The sequence below is a fragment of the Terrapene carolina genome, unplaced genomic scaffold (assembly GCF_002925995.2).
Source record: "Terrapene carolina triunguis isolate 2854851 unplaced genomic scaffold, T_m_triunguis-2.0 Scaffold58, whole genome shotgun sequence".
Taxonomy (NCBI): domain Eukaryota; kingdom Metazoa; phylum Chordata; order Testudines; family Emydidae; genus Terrapene; species Terrapene triunguis.
Genome location: NW_020664409.1, coordinates 84354815 through 84373315, shown reverse-complemented (window position 1 = coordinate 84373315; position 18501 = coordinate 84354815). Strand labels below are relative to the sequence as shown.

The 18501-nt window shown below is 39.9% G+C and overlaps 1 protein-coding gene across 1 annotated transcript in view; it reads right to left on the bottom strand.

The window, feature by feature from the left end:
* Window positions 1-2838: 2838 nt before the first annotated feature.
* EBAG9 (estrogen receptor binding site associated antigen 9) overlaps window positions 2839-18501 on the bottom strand; it is a 47410-nt gene continuing 31747 nt past the window's right edge. The window contains exons 5-7 of the mRNA XM_026646089.2: window positions 13383-13490; window positions 11334-11425; window positions 2839-3394 (exon numbers count right to left, since the gene is read on the bottom strand). Coding sequence (XP_026501874.1) covers window positions 3274-3394; window positions 11334-11425; window positions 13383-13490 — 321 coding nt within the window. The 3' untranslated portion in view covers window positions 2839-3273. The remainder of the gene's footprint in view (window positions 3395-11333; window positions 11426-13382; window positions 13491-18501) is intronic.

The following is an 18501-nucleotide window of genomic DNA, read 5'->3' as shown; positions in this document are numbered from 1 at the left end:
GGAGAGTTAGTGCACCAATTTACCATGCAAACTCATACCAGCGTCCAGTACTGGATGGCATCTCTAGTCAGACTTATCCCTTTTATAGCAGCATACTAATACCAACTCCAAGGTAAGAACACACACAGCTTTGTTTTATCTTCTGCACTATTAACAAAGTGTGTGCAGTCTTAGTTTAACACTGTGCTCTTGGACACAAAAAAAACCCAAGTAATTTAAGGGCTTAGCCATCTTCGATTAAATAAGTAGTGATGGTTGGCTCAAAGGTACTCGCCCAACCCGTAGGAAAAGAGAGTCAGACATGGGGAGCCTTAAAAAAAAAGAAGAGGAGGGTTGGTAAAGATACAGAGAGTGTGCAAGATCACAGCTGCATAAGGACTATACAGGACTCTCCAGACTTAAAAATAAATAATGCAGTGTTAGGTCCATTGAACTGTAAGTCCACATCTCAAAATTATCCTTTAAAATGTACCCTACATCTTGGTTCCTTTATTTAGATTTTATAAATTGTGGATATTTCAGTTATATTTGATCTTCGAATGATGAGAAAAACAGAGTAGTTAACTAAATTTATTAAAAGCCAATACCTTAAGAATTAGGAGGTATTTAATATTTCATAATCTTCACTGTAAATAGGATGTGCATGAATTTCTCTCTATTTTAAACATTTTTCCCAAAGTAGTCAATTAGAAATGACAGCAATTTAAGTGATACCATGATTCAGAATACACAGAATATTTATTCTCTTTGTATAATCTCATTTGCAAAGCAAGACTTCCTATCATCCCCTGTTATGTTGTCAAACACATAAATCAATTCATAGTAAACATTTTTGTTTCCCAGAAAGCGTGTTCAGAGCCTGGGAAGATTCCATTCTTTCTACCCAACATTTTTGGAGGGCACGCTGCCACATACACAGTTCAATCATTTTTAAAGACGTCAAGTGATTCTAACAAGTTTTCCTTTTGCTATAGGTCAGAGAGAAACATAGATTCTCTCTGTTAAGCATGAATAGTGACAAGCGTTCAACAGAGTTGTAATGATACTAAAGACCAGACAAACATTTGTTTTCATCTTGAAAGTCAAAATGCATTTACAGCTTGAACCAGCCAAATTGAGCCCAAGCCAAAGCTATGTACTCTCTGCGTTAGTGAGCACAAAAGCCAGACAATTGGCCTGGGAATAATTTTCATGAGGCCACAGCCTTATTATGCCTTTCCTTAGCATCTCCATCACTGGGGCGACAAAGGGAGATGAAGCACTGATGAGAACCTAGATTCTCTCCTGTGCTAAAATCAGTTCAGCACAAAGTAACACCAGATGGCTACTACTTCCCCATTCTCATGGCACACTTGCCCTGTCCCGGGAGTGGGTTAGAGTCACCTTTAAAGTTGCTCTAAACATATGCCAGTTACCAACTATCCCCAAGAAACTGAAGACCAGCTAGATCTGAGGCAATGCAGTGGCACTCCTGTCCCACCATCTTCCTGCCACTCCAACCTTATGGTCAGAGGGCAATTGTCATAGGTACAGAGTATGCTGACTTGACATCAATTGAGAGCTTCCCTACAGTGGGGGCATTCTTAACCTGTCTTGGCATCTAAGACCTGTCTTCCTATTGCGTCTACAAGACACCTATCAGTTTTGAGCACTATATACAGAACAGAACCATTGCGCACACACACACACACACACACACACACACACACACACACACACACACGAGGTTTACTCCAGTTTCAGGCTGGAAGATAATCCAGTGGGTTATCTGGCCCTCAGATGAGAGAATGGGTCCAAGAATTAGAAGTGATGTTCATTAGGAAGCTGATCATTTTTAAGAACTCCTCCTGCCATCAGCAAAAACTGCTGTTGTCCAATGGGAGTTTGACTTTTTGGGTATATGGGAAAGGGTTGCACCAGCCACGCACTGCTTTCTGTAGCTCAGGAGACCATCAGTAGGTTGTATAGGACTGGGCCTTAGCTTTGGCTGTATATATATATATAAATATAAAACATTTTGTTTTGTAATAAGTTTATCTTGTGTACAAAACCTTTTCAGAAGAATTCTAGTGTACAGTACAGAATGTATCTAACGTTCACCTCCACCTACCACTGAAATGTAGCCATCTTTGGCCCAGAAGATGGCAGCTATTCTGGTTGCAAGAATTAAAGTTTTCAGGAGGAGAAACATCTTCCCTCACCCAATAGATTTATTGGGAGAATGTTTAGGAAGACTGAATACAATTAGCCAAGTTGGAATCTGCTTAGGACAGCGTGGTTAATATCCCATTGATCATATAAATAACCAGATATAGATATAGTGTCTGAACAGCTCACCAATACAGAAAGGTGATTAAAGAACCAATCATTCTTTTTTCCAGTGACATTACATAAATAAATGTGCTCCCATAATAGCATGCAGCATCAAATCTAAACTGAGAAAAGTATGCAAGTCAGACTGATATTAAAATGTGACCATGACAATCTCATCCACTTGAGACATCTCTGCCTACAATTACAGTACATTCCTCTCTTGGATTGCAAGTGTGACACTGCTGAAAATGGTGTCAGCAAAAAATAAAATCCACTTCATTTCCACCCCTGCTGGTTCCCAACCACAGCAAGCCTGTTTGCTGCTGTTATAAAAAAGGAAACAACTGTATGGATGATAATCAGCTCAACAGAAGCATTATTCTCCCTTCAGTATAGGTCAACATCATCTTAAATAGGAGAATACAAGCATATTTTTAAAGCATCTTTCCCGACATTTATAAATAAAGCAATTAAGAGTAGAACAGCAAAGGTACATTTTCTGAAATTAAGCACAGAAGCAAAGAATTCTTTAAAATTATTTAATTACATGTTTCAGATAAGCATAATAGATGGTACAGTAGATTTCCCACCACTGAATTATTTACACCCGTTTTTCTTTAAGCTTCAACCATCTGTTAAGAGTTTATGTCCCCATCATCAGACTGTCACTGCAGCAATCACTGTTCTTGTATAAGGGGGGTGCTGGGATAGGGCTATTGCAGAAAACATTGTTCCATCAAGGTATGATTTGCAGGGTCGGTGTTTTATTTTTAAGATCCATCTACTAATAGTTCAAGATACTTTATGGAAGAATTCTGGCTTCCAAGATGGCCTGAAGAATGCATTAAAATCAAGCAGTGAGTTGAGTTCTAAAAATACTTAATCAATACAAATGATGCTTTATGTTGTAAAATTGGAATTCTCCTTCCTGCTGGTACAGTCATCCTAGAACTGCTTGTGTTAGGATAGTTTTACACCAATTTTGTTCTGCTCTTTCTTCATTAGCCTTTGTGCCTCTTTCTCCATTTTCTTCCTTTGTTGTTCTGCTGCTCTCTTTTCCCTTTCTGCTATCTTCTGCTGCCTGCAATTTGAAGGGAGAACATCAGATTCACTCCTTTAGAAAACAGTGCAAGATCCCTTTTACACCGGCTGAAGCTAGACAATTCTTATTTATATGTTTTAAATAAATACTGAACTTCTTACCTCAGGAAAAAAGACTTGTAACTGTGAGCATTAAAGTATACGGAGCCTGCAAGCCCCTTTAGCAATGATGCCTGGAATTCTGTGTTATTTCTGTGCTCCTAATTAGGCAGCTATCAGTTAACCTGCTTTTTGCTCATGCTCAGATTGTTTAAGCTTTAGTTGAAAGAGGGAATATTCTGCACTTTAAGTAAGCTGATGTCCAACTTTGCTTCTGTTAGATCTCTCACACTGCATTTTCCCCAGTGAAGACAAGGGTTATAGATCTTATCTGTTGGCATCTCTGTATCAGAATCCAGTAATTGTTGTACTTTATTCTTGAGCTGTAGGATATCAATCGCTCTGGCTAAGCCCTTGTGTCCCACTTTTAAAAGACAGATACTTTTTTCACTGCAGAAATTGCTTCATGGATTTGATCCAAAAAGCCTACTGAACTCAATGAAAGGATTCCCATTGATTTCAAGGGCTTTGGATCAGGCCCAGTATGAACATCTTAACAAGTTGAAGAATTTCATGAGATATAGGAAGAACGTAACCGATTCACTTGCACATCTGTGTGAGACCCATGAGATCACTAGGGAGATATATTTGGAATGAGTTGGGGGGGGGGGGGAAAGAGTAAAATAATATAGCAATCCAAGCCTTTTGTTAAAATGTTGGTTGGTTTTGTTTTTTGTTGTTACTTTTCCATTTTTTAATGTACAGTTTTCTATCATGCTTTTAACGATAATCAAGACTTTGTATACAGATCTAGTGAAATTTCTTAGCTCTCATGCAGTGACCTTTCTTCTAAATGCATTTCTGCACTTATCAGTCCTCCAAACATCCATCATACATCGGTACAACTGGAATTAACTAGGCTAAATACAGTTATACAAACAAGCTACTTAAAAAAAAAAAAAAAAAAAAACCATCAGTCTGCCTTAGTCTAGAATCAGAACACTCAAAATAAGGACCTGAGATTTCTAGACTGAAGAGTTTGCTTGCTTCGAGTTTCTCTTCTCATTTGTGCCCCAACAGGAGTTTCATTTGCCTGCCCACTCCCTTAATACAAATGCTGGAAAACGTTTTCCTCTCAACATCCTCCCTGAGACACAGACAGACAGGCACTCCTGCCTCGCTTCCTACACCCTCTCTATTGTCAGTCAAGTTCTCATACATTGAAAGCAGTCTAGACAAACTCCAGCTGCTGATGCAACACCACTTGTTCCTCAATAGTGTCCAAATTTGCCGCACCTCCCAATTGGGTTTATTCTCCACCTTAAACCTGGGCATTAACCATCTTGGTCAACGAGCCAGAGTACTAAGGGCTAATCTACCTTTTGAGATTTGTTTTCAGAGTTAAAGAACTAGTTAGAAAGTTAACAGAACTCCGAGCTCCACACAGTAGAGTAACTGAGGGTGTAATTTCCACACTACAATGCACAACTGGATGCTATCACATCTCCCTCACTCTGTATGGAGACAATCTAAGGACAAGTACAGACTGACTGGGAAATACACATGGCAAATCCATGATCGTAAAAAAATATATTTGCTCTGACGTCTCAAAGCTTTGATCAGTGTGTAATCTTAATTTACAGTTTCTATAAAACTAAAAACATAGTTGGTAGAGTCTACTTTTTCTCAATTGTAATTGGCTAGCTTAAACACTGGGATTAAGAGGTTTACCATTACCTACCTTTTTTTTTTTTTTTTTTTTTAAAGTTAGCTATTAGGTCACATAGCAGAATAGAATTCAATAGCCCAGATTTCTAAAACATATTGGGCTTGATTATGCCAAATGCTGAATGCTTAGCTTCCACTGACATTAATGAGCAAGTCCTTATTCACTTTAAAATATTATCATGTCAAATTAAAACAACAGACATTGATGAAAACCACAAACACCAGACCTGAGAACCCTCAAACTCTGGATTAGATCATCACTGCTAAGCCCATCTTTAATTTAAAGCAGTATGGCCTCTGTATCAGGTTGCCACTGGGATAGAAATTAAAAAGCAAAAGAAACATCAACCTATTCCACACTGTCTATCCCTGAGGCAGCATCTTCCTTCTATTGCTCTCAGAGCCCAGGCCATCACTGTTTGAAGGATTTGTTCAAAGGGTCAGCTCTCTGGTTGCCACGAGCACACAAAAATCATGTAATTTGAAAGAGAAACAAGATAGAATTTGTTCATTTTATTTCCCCCCCTGGTTAAATTTTCCCAGGAGTGGGAGGTGAGTGGCACAATAACAGTGACTGAATTCATACTCCAGAGAGTGAGGGATTGACGCCATCTTCTGTATTTGATAAGCAATAACAGATAGACAGGTAAGGAGGATCCTGGATCCAGTATTATTCCTTGCTTTTGTTAATGATGGTGGCATGGAATATGCTATTTAATATGTACACAATAAATCTGCCATCTCTCTTGCAAGTTTTCTGAAGGGTAGGATTAAAACATGAGAGTTTTGATGAACTGAAAGATAGGGTAATATCAAAAATGAGATTCAGTGATAGAGCAGTTCATGTTGGAAAGAATAATACGAATGGGGGAATAAGGGCTCGGCAGTGGGGAGGATGTGAGGTTTTTAGTGAATAATAAATTAATCCATCTAAATAAAGAATGCATACTCACAGAAGTCCAATGTTATATTAATTGTATAGGCAGAATCAGAGAGAAAGTTGAGGGAAGACTAGATCATGTAATCTGAACTCCTGTAGAACACAGACCATTACATTTTACCCAGTTATCCCTGTAGGGTCCAATAATGTGTGTTTGGCTAAAGCACAACTTCCAGAAAGGCAGTCAGTCTTGATCTGAAAACATCAGGAGATGGAGAATGTACCCCTTCCCTTGGTTTGTTCTAATAGTTAAATCACTCTCACGGTTAAAAATTTGTACCTCATTTTTAATTTGAACTGGTCTGGCTCCAGCTTCCAGCCATTGGTTCTTCTTGTGCCTTTCTCTGCCAGACTAAAGAGCCCATTAGTACCTGGTATTTCTCCCTGGGAATGTTCTTGTAGTGTCCCTCTGAAGTGTCCCTAACCTTTGTTTGCCAGAAGCTGGAAATGGGCGACAGGAGATGGATCACTTGATGATTACGTGTTCTGTTCATTCCCTCTGAAGCACCTGGCATTGGCCACTGTCAGAAGACAGGATACTGAGTTACGTGAACTATTGGTCTGCCCCAGTATGGCCGTTCTCGTGTTCTTGTATACAGCAATAAAAAGTCACCTCTCAATCTTCTTTTTGATAAACTTCACAAATCGAGCTCTTTACGTCTCTCACTGTAAGGCATTTTCTCCAATCTTCAAATTATTTTTTGTCTCTCTGTTCTGCATCCTTTCCAATTTTTCAACATCCTTTTTAAAATGGACACCAGACCTGCTTGCAGTATTCCAGCATCAGTCTCACCAATGTCTCATACGGAGGTAAAAGTCACCTCCTTACTCTTACTCCCATTTATACACCCAAGGAGCACATTAATCCTTCTGGGCACAGCATCACACTTGGGAGCTTGTGCTGACTTGCTTGTCCATTATAACCCCTAAATCATTTTCAGAGTCTCTGCGTTCCTTGAGGCAGTCCCCCATACTGTAGGTACAGCCTGCATTCCTTGTGCCTAGATGTAGGAATATCACAAACATGAAGGCAGCTATTCTGTCCTACATGGGCCAGCTTAGGAATCAAGAGAAGAGAGATGAACATGTGCTTCTTTGAGGAAAAGATTGAAGGAGGCATGAAAATTGTCTGCATATGTGTAAAAGATGGTTATAAAGAAGACAGGAATCCATTACTTCTAGTCACTGAGGCAGAACAACTAATGGGTTTAAGCTTCAGGAGGATTACTAACAACTGTTAGGCAAACTAACTTAGATCAGCTGAACAACAGATGTGATGTCAAGGGAAGCCGTGGAGCTATTCACTGTCAGTTTTGTACACTAGTACTCTAAATCCCAAGGGAGTGCCAACAGCCTGCATCAAGGACATTTATTTTACTATCTGCAGCTTTTCCTCATCCTAAATAGCAGACATGCTGCTCTGTGTTTCACAGCAACAGCCTACTACTAACCCTGCAAAAGGAAATTCTGGCGCAGTGATTTGGGTGGGAGAGAGAGGGAAAACAAAAGGCTGCGTGTGAAGATACCACCTATGCAAATAGTTCATACATGTAAAAATAATGGTATTTATCGAAGTCTCATGTGGAACTAAATATTTAGCACTAACAAGAGTTAATGGCAGCACTCAAAGGCTTAGTAATCACAACTACTGCCAACAGTTCATATGCTCTCTCTTTAAACTGCAAGCTACACAGTGAATTCCTGCCTGCACTAAGATTCCTAAGTGGTTTACTGCACCCTCTGCTGGCTAACCAAGCCATTTTTGTTTTGTAGACACCACACATGCAATAACTAACATGCATGACGAAAAGGAGCTCTCACAAAGATGCACACATCAATGGTGAATTATTGTCATCATTATATCTCCTGTGATATTATAGCTATATCAACTGGCTTTGCTGTAGTAAGATACAACTTTTTGCTGCTGTTTCAAGTTTACAGGTCAGTATCTAGAATTTTAAATATTCTCTACTAAAAGAGCTTAAATGGTGGTGAAAGATCAAACTAGTATAAAAATAGATATGGTACGTAGGGAAAAAATATTTAATAACGGGCTCTTCAATTTACCAGAGGAAAGTATAACACGATCCAGTGGCTGGAAGTTGAAGCTAGACAAATTCAGACTGGAAATAAGAAGTAAGTTTTTAATACTGAGAATAATTAATCATTGGAGCAACTTACCAATGGTCGTGGGGGATTCTCCTTCATTGACAATTTTTGAATCAAGATTGGATGTTTTTCTAAAAGATATGTCTAGAAATTATTTTGGGGAAGTTCTATGGCCTATGTTATATATGAGTCAGACTATATGATCACAGTGGTCCCTTCTGGCCTTGAAATCTATAAAAAGGTTAAAGAAGAAACAGAATCTGTTTGAGGCTAAGTTTGTTCCTTTTCTCATTAATACAGTGCCCACAACCTGCCAGAACCAAATCTGGATGCCTATAGTTAGGCACCTAAACCAAAATATAGATAATAAAAGCAACCCAAGTTTCTGGGCACCCGCTGCCACTGACTTCAATGAGAACTGGAGGGAGGACAGTAGAGAGGAGTCATTTATTTAGTAGTCAGATTTGGAGCTGAGGACCTAAGAACAGGCGCCGAAGTTGGCCTAGGCTCCTTACAAATGGAGATGAAGACAAGGCCTCTGCCACAAAGAGCTTAAAATCTAGATGGGCAACGCATAGATGAAGCCAGGCAAAAGAGACTCAACAAAAGCACAAAGAATGACCAGACAGTGAAAGCAGAGCAAACCTCTGGTGAATTCCAGCATTCCCTTTTATGAATTCCTTGCAAATTAACCCAGTCCAGAGGGGAGGATTACAGTGTGCAGGATTTTGGAGAAAAGTGCATATTCAGAAGTGACTTGAAGGAGGAGGGGGCAGAAGCACAAAGGACCACATCGGGCAGAGGACTGCATGGAAGAAGACCCAGAGACTAGTATGGGAGGACAGGAAAGATTTCGACGTGCATGTTGAGACAAAGGGTGAAAATAAAACGTTAAAAATCTCTAATACAAGTCAACATTCAGCAGTATAATTGTTCTGCGTGTACTGTATATACATACAACACACAAAAATCCACCTATTAGTGCATGAAAGTACTTTGAATCTGTAAGATTTTGGAAGGACATTTTGACCTTTTTGCCTGACTCAGGGAAGATGATTTTCTCCTTCCAGAAACAGTACCACAATGTAAATGAGACACTAGGACAAACATATGAAATGTATGCAAGATTCTGAGCAGTTGCCTGACCCCCTAGCCTGACCCCCTAGCCCAATCTTGCAGTGCAAATGAACCAGCAGGCAGCCAGATCTTCTTAGCTGGCTTAGCTCCCTAGCTCCTACATCACCCCTCTGCAGTCCTTGGCACCCAGGCAGGGAATTGTTGGAGCATGGCTGGAGTGCACTGCAGTTTGGTAACCTCTGGCTGGAGAAAAGCCCCTTTGGGAACCATAGGGCCAGCTAATACCATATACTCCACAGCAGCTCCTAAGCCAGGGACAGCATATACCCTGCCCCAGAATTAAGGAGCTGCAACTGGTTTCTTTGCAACTCCCCCTCTCTACTGCACCCAGTGGAAACTGAGCACAGTGAATGACAATATGTTTGTTACAATGTAAACAGATGTGCTGCTGCCCTGTTATGATAGCCTAGCAAAAACTGTCTCAACAGCTGCAGCAGCCAGAGAGGTGAGTTCTCTGCCCTCCACCAGCAGAAGGTGTGACATTCGGTCTAACTGGGACAGTTAGCTTTTGCCTTCCTCCATTTTTCTTTTTTAAAACAAAGGAAAACATGTCAGTGCACTGAGAAGTTTCCCCAATTAAAAATTAAGTCAGGAAACATAAAAAAGTATCAACAGGAATGTTAACTCAGCCACACTACATGTACAGACAATGTTCTCGTCAATCTTTTCCAGTTAAAATGTGTAGCTTAGTATTCTTGCTTATGGTATAAAATGCAGGAGGATAAAACAGAAAGAGACAGAAAACAGATCCAAGTTAACACTGCCAATGGAAACCTTTACATTCCTGATTATGATATGAATTGTGCAGCCATAATAATGTATTCAAGCTGTATTTTTACATTTATTTATATTATACTGCACAACAATTAAATTGCCAGACTAGGGGAGTGCTGAAATTATTTTATCATAATTCAATATGGACAAAATGTAATGTCCAAAATCTGAAACTGGTATTGTTCAAAATAATGTGCTTAACCCATTCTCACCGTTATTAAACAAACAAATGAAAAAAGCGTTCCAAAAACAGATACTGTGGTGATGAACACAGTACAAGAATCTAAACAGAACAGTCTTTGAGCATGGTTGCGCATGGACGGCCTTCATCATGAGACTGCAAAAGGATATAAATATCCTAAAATTGTGTACTATTGTACTATATGCCTTGACATTCCAGAGCTGTCACAGTGTCCCTTCGCCCCTCTGATTTTAGTAAGTGTTCAGAAATTTTAATAAAATATTAATGCTGACACTGTATAGTAAACTAGTGATGTTTACAGGAAGTCCTATTTATTATTTTAACTAAGCTAGTAAGAATACGGTTGAGTCGGTGTGGATTCAAGAATTTATTGACTTAATATTTCCACTGAATTTTCAACCAAAAAAAAAAAAAAAATAAAACCAAAAAACCCCACCACTGATTCCTCACATACTTCCTAAACTGTTGTACAACATTTCCCATCTTTGAATTTAACAGCACACTGCTATGTATGTATTCTATAAGTACTTCAGGAATCACCAAATTGAAAGATGCTATTGGTACATCAAGGTTTTTAATTGTGATTTTACTATTTGTATACTCTAGTGACTATTTTTTCCACTTATGTACATTGCTATTAAATTTAGTTTTAATGTAGCACTATGCAGAGTACACTTTATCTTTATTATTTCTAGACTGTAAAGCAATTAAAACCGCTCCTTGCTAAATGAAATCCCATTATTCTTATTATATAAACAAGTGTTTAACATGCCAAATTCTTGGCACATGTGAATAAGGTTTTAATGGAAGGAAAGCATATGGTATAAAATTTGTATATATTGAAGATCGGTGGGAAATGGGGAGAGAGTGAAATCCTATGTAATGCATGTTCCACAAATTAAGTAGGATTGCTAAATTGTTAAATTGGCTAAAATATGATTGTGCTAAAAATTGCTCGAGCCTGGTCAGCTACAGAATTGTTTAAATTACCTAAGAACTTCTTCTGCCTGCCAGGCAGCATCTTCCTCTTCTTCCCAGGCGTTAGTATTTTCCTGCCAGGTATCCAAGTCTCCCAATTCAGGCTGAAAACAAAAGACCAAGAATATAATAAACGTACGCAAACCATCTCCCCACCTCATTTCCAGATAAAACTATGTTGAAACTCAGAAAGCAAGGCTATTTAGTGTTAAGGGTTTTATAAATCTGCTTTATGACAATATGGAAAGATCTTCTCCTAGTACCAAACAGGACTTTTTTGAGTTTCCCAACCATCCCCCCCAATTAAAAAAAAACCCACCCCAAAATCAAAACCCCCAACAAACCATACTGAAGAAGTGAGAAACAACTACTGATCTGATCACAGCGAAGACAAATATTGATGGAGCTAATACCTCTTTCTAAAGAAAGCAGGCTAAAACATCTGCCTAGCTTCCAGAATTTTCTAGATTCTAGCAAAGTCCCCACCCACTGCTACTCATCCACATACTTCCCCCACTTTCCAATCATTATCTATCTTAGGTACTCATATGGCCTCAATTACGGTAACGTGAAGCGATGTGATCCCTGAATAAGCCCCTAGTGTATATGCAGTTATATCAGCAAAACTGCACTTTTACTATTATAGCTTGTTTTACCCTTTGGGGGGCTGGTTTTACTCTACTGGTGCAAAGTACAACTTTGCTGGTACAGCTGTGTCCACGCCAGGAGTGCTTTGCCAGTATAGTAGTATTCCTCTACTGATAAAATACTCCTAGTGTAGACGTAGCCTAAGTGACCTGTTGAAGGTCACACAGGAAGTCTGTGGCAATGCAGGGAATTGAACTCACGTCTCCTGAGTTCCAGGCTAGTGCCCTTCCACCAGACCCTCATTCCTCATGACTGATGCCATCTTTTCCCCTTCCTCTCTATGCTGAGACAGTTTCTATGACTTTCTTATTGTTCCTCAATAGATATAACAAGAACCTTGATGTTTTCACCACTTCTCTTTTACCTTTTCAAGTTAATAACAGTTTTCACACAGACTGAAATTGGAACTCAATGTTTCTAGCGTCAAAAACCCCTACTACATGTATGTTATCCATATGTACTTTTACAATTCAGTGACAGGTTATTAGAAGCAGAAGTTATGCAAGAAATAAATTTAAATATTTATAAAAAACCCAATTCTACCATTCTAAAAAGGTATCACATTTATAGAGCACCTTATATCTTCAGAGTACTTTGCAAACAAGTTAATCCTACCTACACTCTGAGTTAAGCAAGTATCACCTCATTTTACATATGGTGTTATACCCCACATTTCTTGTCCTAGTACACCTTTGTTGTCAAGGCAAACATGGTCAGCATAAGTGCATGAAGATCAATGCAAATTGTTCCTCTGCCCTTTCACTGTGGGATTAACATGTAATCTCCAAAAAGCCTAGAGCTCTCTGGTTTAGGAGATATGGTAACAGTCAGGATGTATCTGAGGGCAGGTCTTCACTACCGGGGGGGGGGTGGGGGGTGGTGGTGTCGATTTAAGATACGCAAATTCAGCTACGCGAATAGTGTAGCTGAATTCGACGTATCGGAGCTGACTTACCCTGCTGTGAGGACGGTGGCAAATCAACCTCCGCGGCTCCCAGTCGACGGCGCTTACTCCTACCTCCGCTGGTGGAGTAAGAGCGTCGATTCGGGGATCGATTGTCGTGTCCCCACGAGACGCGATAATTCGATCCCCGAGAGATCGATTTCTACCCGCCGATTCAGGCGGGTAGTGTAGACCTAGCCTCAGACTAATTTCCAGCAGGCTGACTTGTATTCCCTTCTGCTCATCTCCTCTTTTCAAGAGCTAGGCAGACATCAGGCAGACAGTACTAATTCAACTAATTCACTAATTCAAATTCAGCATCGCCTGCTCAAATAGCTCTTATTCTTTATCAACAATTCAGGTACTTTATAGATACTTAATATCCCACCTCCCCCGGCCAGACCTCTCTCTCTACTGAAGAGCAGACACACTGCCATATAAATAAGAATCAAAACACATAGCATACTTACAGACTGGTGAATAAAAGGAATATCTTGTGTAGCTGCTAATCTACTAGAAAATCCTGCATTTCCATCTGGGACCCCAAAATTTAAAGGTTCTCTTTTTTTAATAACAATCTGAAAGACAACATTGAAAAGGGGGAAAGGAGAAGAAGAGGGGAGGAAGTCAGAGTTTTATACCACCATTGAGAGCTAATAAGAGCATGATACTCTTTTTTTCAGTGCTGTAATACACTACACCTACATATTTTAATAGACAAAATGGCACAAAACATCCCTTTAAAATAATTTAGTGTCCTTCTTTTATTTTTTTTTAAATGCCTGGTAATTTCTTTATGTGCTTCACTTTTACTAGTACAGATAGACTCACAAAGAAGTTTCTTCTCTTCTTGAAAGGCAGGTCAGTAAATGTAACATGGTGACTAAAAACAACGAGGAGTCCTTGTGGCACCTTAGAGACCATCAAATTTATTTGGGCATAAGCTTTTGTGGGATATAACCCACTTCATCCGATGCATGAATACAGTAAGCAGGTATAAATATACAGCACATGAAAAGATGGGAGTTGCCTTACCAAGTGAGGGGGCGGGTCAGTACTAACGAGGTCAATTCAATTAGGGTGGATGTGGTCCATTCCCAACAGTTGACAAGAAGGGGTGAATATCAACAGAGGGAAAATTATTATTATTTTGTATAGTGACCCAGCCACTCCCACTCTTTATTCAGGCCTAATTTGATGGTGTTGAGTTTGCAAATTAATTCCAGTTCTGCAGTTTCTCGTTGAAGTCTGTTTTTGAAGATTTTTGTTGAAGAATGGCGACTTTTAAGTCTGTTATTGAGTGTCCAGGAAGATTGAAGTGCTCTCCTACTGGTTTTTGAATGTTACAATTCTTGATGTCTGATTTGTGTTCACTTATTCTTTTGCGTAGAGACTTTTCAGTTTGGCCAATGTACATGGCAGAGGGGCATTGCTTGCACATGATGGCATATATCAGATTGGTAGATGTGCAAGTGAATGAGCCCTTAATGGTGTGGCTGATGTGGTTGGGTCCTATGATGGTGTCCCTTGAATAGATATGCGGACAGAGTTGGCAACGGGGTTTGACTAAGAGCATCATGTGCCTTTTTAGTGGCTTATCCTCATACAAGTTAAAAGCCTACACACATATTCTGTTTCTAGCATCTGAAATCCACAGAAATGCAAATCCCAATACAGGCCACCACTTTGTAATAATCCACCATGATTCATCAGCAGGGTCTGAACCTGGGAAATTCACTACCAAACCAGAAGCCTCCACCAGCCAAGTGACTCCTTTAGCACAAATGATAGAAGTCTGTGCGTTTGGGCTGGAGGTTCAAAGTTCATACCTGCGGACGATCCATGGTGGTGGTCATTCCACAAACAATGAGAATCTCAACTTTTGAGTATGCACCTCTGCCTTACCAGCTGGAGGATTTCCACACTGAAACCAAAGTATGCATTTAACAACACTACGTTTAACTACAAATATGGACCAACCAACCAACCACAAACTCATTTCCTGGTACTGGTAGAAAAAAAGACAGAATTACCAAGTTAGAATCTTTCTGTGCCCCAGCTGTCACCAGCACAAAGCAATGGGACCCAAATACCCCAGAGATGTTAAGGAAAAGGAAAAAAAGAGGCAAGTTAAACAGATTCAAGCCAAGCTATTGATTACATCACCAAATAAACAGAGCTAGGAAGAAAAAGCATGTATTCCTCTTTTCACGTTTCTCAAGGATGGGTCAGGAAAGGCCTACCAAGATATGGGGAGTTCCCCAAGTACTGTCCAGAAGACACGTCAACATTTGCAGAAGAAAGCAAACTGAAACAATAGAACTTTGGGTATGTCTACATTCAAGCTGGTGTAATTTCCAGCTGGAGGAGACATATCTATGCTAACTCTGATCAAGCTAGCGTGCTAAAAATAGAAGTGTAGAATCAGCGTGAGGGAATAGCAGCTATGAGTAGGTACTTAGTGTCTTGGAGGGATCATACTAGGGGGAGCTAGCTCCTTACTCTGCTTGTGCTGCCACAGCTACACTTCTATTTTTATGTATGTTAGCTCGATTGGAGCTAGTACAGGTGACTTCAAGATGGAAATGACACCTTCCAGGTCGAATGTAGACATATCCTTAGAGAATGTATTGACAGTATTGTCAAGTGCAGTTTTGTGCAGTTCTTCAACTGAAACACCTCCGTTTTTATCCCAGGAGACTCATGTGGATCTAGTCAAATGTTTTATGTTAATGTAAGAAAGGCCCAGCCAGCTTGTATGGTTTTGATATGTAGTTTTATCATATTAGCTAACAAACCTAAACACTGGGGCAGAACAGAGTATTTACGAAGACGAATAATTACTCAAAATAGCAGTGCAGCCTCTTTATAGTTTATAATTAGGGTTGTCAAGCAATTAAAAAAATTAATCGTGAGTAATCGTGCTATTAAACAATAATAGAATACCATTTATATAAATATTTTGGGATGTTTTCCACATATATTAATTTCAATTACAAACACAGAATAGAAAGTATACAGTGCTCACTTTATATTTATTTTTTATATTATAAATATCTGCACTGTAAAAATAAATCATATTTTTCAATTCACTTAATACAAGTACTGCAGTGCAATCTCTTTATCAAGAAAGTGGAACTTACAAATGTACAGTTATGTACAAAAATAACTGCATTCAAAAATAAAACAATGTAAAACTTTAGAGCCTACAGGTCCACTCAGTCCTACTACTTGTTCAGCCAATCACTCAGACAAGTTTGTTTACATTTGCAGGAGATAATACTGCCTGCTTCTTGTTTACGTCACCCTGAAAGCGAGAATAGGCGTTCGCATGGCACTGTTGTAGCCGGCGTTGCAAGACATTTATATGACATATACGCTACAGATTCGTATGCCTCTTCATGCTTTGGCCACCATTCCAGAGGACGTGTGTCCATGCTGATGATGGGTTCTGCTCAATAATGATCCAAAGCTGTGTAGACCAACGCATGTTCATTTTTATCATCTGAGTCAGATGTCACCAGCAGAAGGTTGATTTTCTTTTTTGGTGGTTCGGGTTCTGTAGTTTCCACATCGGAGTGTTGCTCTTTTAAGACTTCTGAAAGCATGCTCCACACCCCGTCCCTCTCAGATTTTGGAAGGCACTTCAGATTCTTAAATCTTGGGTCGAGTGCTGTGGCTATCTTTGGAAATCTCACATTAGAACCTTCTTCCCGTTTTGTCAAATCTGCAGTGAAAGTGTTCTTAAAATGAACAACATGCTGGGTCATCATGTGAGACTGCTATAACATGAAATATAGGGCAGAAGTTGGGTAAAACACAGGAGACATACAGTTCTCCCCCAAGAATTTCAGTCACAAATTTAATTAACGCATTATTTTTTTAACAAGCATCATCAGCATGGAGCATGTCCTCTAGAATGGTGACCGAAGCATGAAGGGGCATATGAATCTTTAGCATGTCTGGCACTTATATACCTTGCAATGCCAGCTACAAAAATGCCATGCAAACGTCTGTTCTCACTTTCAGGTGACATTGCAAATAGGAAGCGGGCAGCATTATCTCCCGTAAATGTAAACAAACTTTTTTCTCTTAGCGATTGGCTGCACAAGAATTAGGACTGAGTAGACTTGTAGGCTCTAAAGTTCTACATTGCTTTGTTTTTGAGTGCAGTTATGTAACAAAACAAAACAAAATCTACATTTGTAAGTTGCGCTTTCACGATAAAGAGATTGCTTTGGTACTTGTATGAGATAAATTGAAAAATACTATTTCTTTTATAATTTTTATAGTGTGAATAATTGTAATAAAAATAATATAAAGTGAGCACTGTACACTTTGTATTCTGTGTTGTAACTGAAATCAATATATATGAAAATGTAGAAAAACATCCAAAATATTTAATAAATTTCAATTGGTATTCTATTGTTTAACAGTGCGATTAAAACTGCAATTAATTTTTTGGAGTTAATCTTGTGAGTTAACTGCGATTAATCAACAGCCCTATTTATAATACAACTTCTGTATTAGACAGGCATGTCTTGAACTGTATATTTTCATCACAGACACAAATCTCTCATTAACTAAAATATTTGTGCACAAATCTCTCGATACCCATTACTGAAAAATGTATTTCAGTATCACTCCACGCCACCCACGCTTCCCAGAATATACTCTGATTAAGGGACTTTCAAGTCACTGCTTGAATTTAAAAAACAGTAGAACATACCCACCTGGATTTCCTTGATGGAATAAGTTCTTCCTCCCACCCCACCTTCTTTGACAAAAGCAAGATTAGCCCATATCTTCCTATCTCTTCTCAGTTCCACATCAGAAAGCAGAATAAAACTGATGGAGAGAAGCACAATGCAAATAGATATCTAATACTCCTGGGGTAATTCTGCACCACTGCGCAATGCAGAATTTTACAGAAATTAATGGTGCAGAGATGTTGGCTGCCACTAGGGACCGCTGTACCTGGCAGAGCCCAGCTTGCAGACAGAAGACAAGGGGGGGGGGGGAGAACTGGAGGGTTCCCAGCAGCTGCATTTTTCAGCACACCCTGAAGAAAGGAGGGCAGCAGCATGTGGGAAATGCCATGCAAGTCCAGGACCCAGCATCAGGCTGTTTCTCCCTCTGGATCCCTGAGCTCTAGGAGTGTAGGGGGTGTGAGTGTCTGGGCTGGGGGTGGACGCCCTGCAGCTGATCTCGGGGGAGGGGGAGGATAATAGGGTGAGAATTTCTGGGCTGGGGGGCCCCCACAGCTGGGCTCTGGAAGGGTAGGGGGTGAGAGTATCTGGGCTGTGTCTCGGCTCTAGGAGAGGAGGGGGTGAGAGTATCTGGGACGGGGGTGTGTGTAGCTGGGCTCTCGGGGGAGGGGATACGAATGTCTGGGCTGGGAAGGGCCCCATGGCTGGGCTCTGGGAGCGAGGGGGTATGAGTGTCTGACCCCCAGCCTGGGCTTGGGGGGGGGGCGGGGGAGGGGAAGAGAAGGGGCAGAGAAACAGGAACTGAGTTTCTTTAACTTTCTACTCCCAGGGGAGTGTGTGTGTGTGTGTGTGTGTGTGTGTGTGTGTGTGTGTGTGTGTG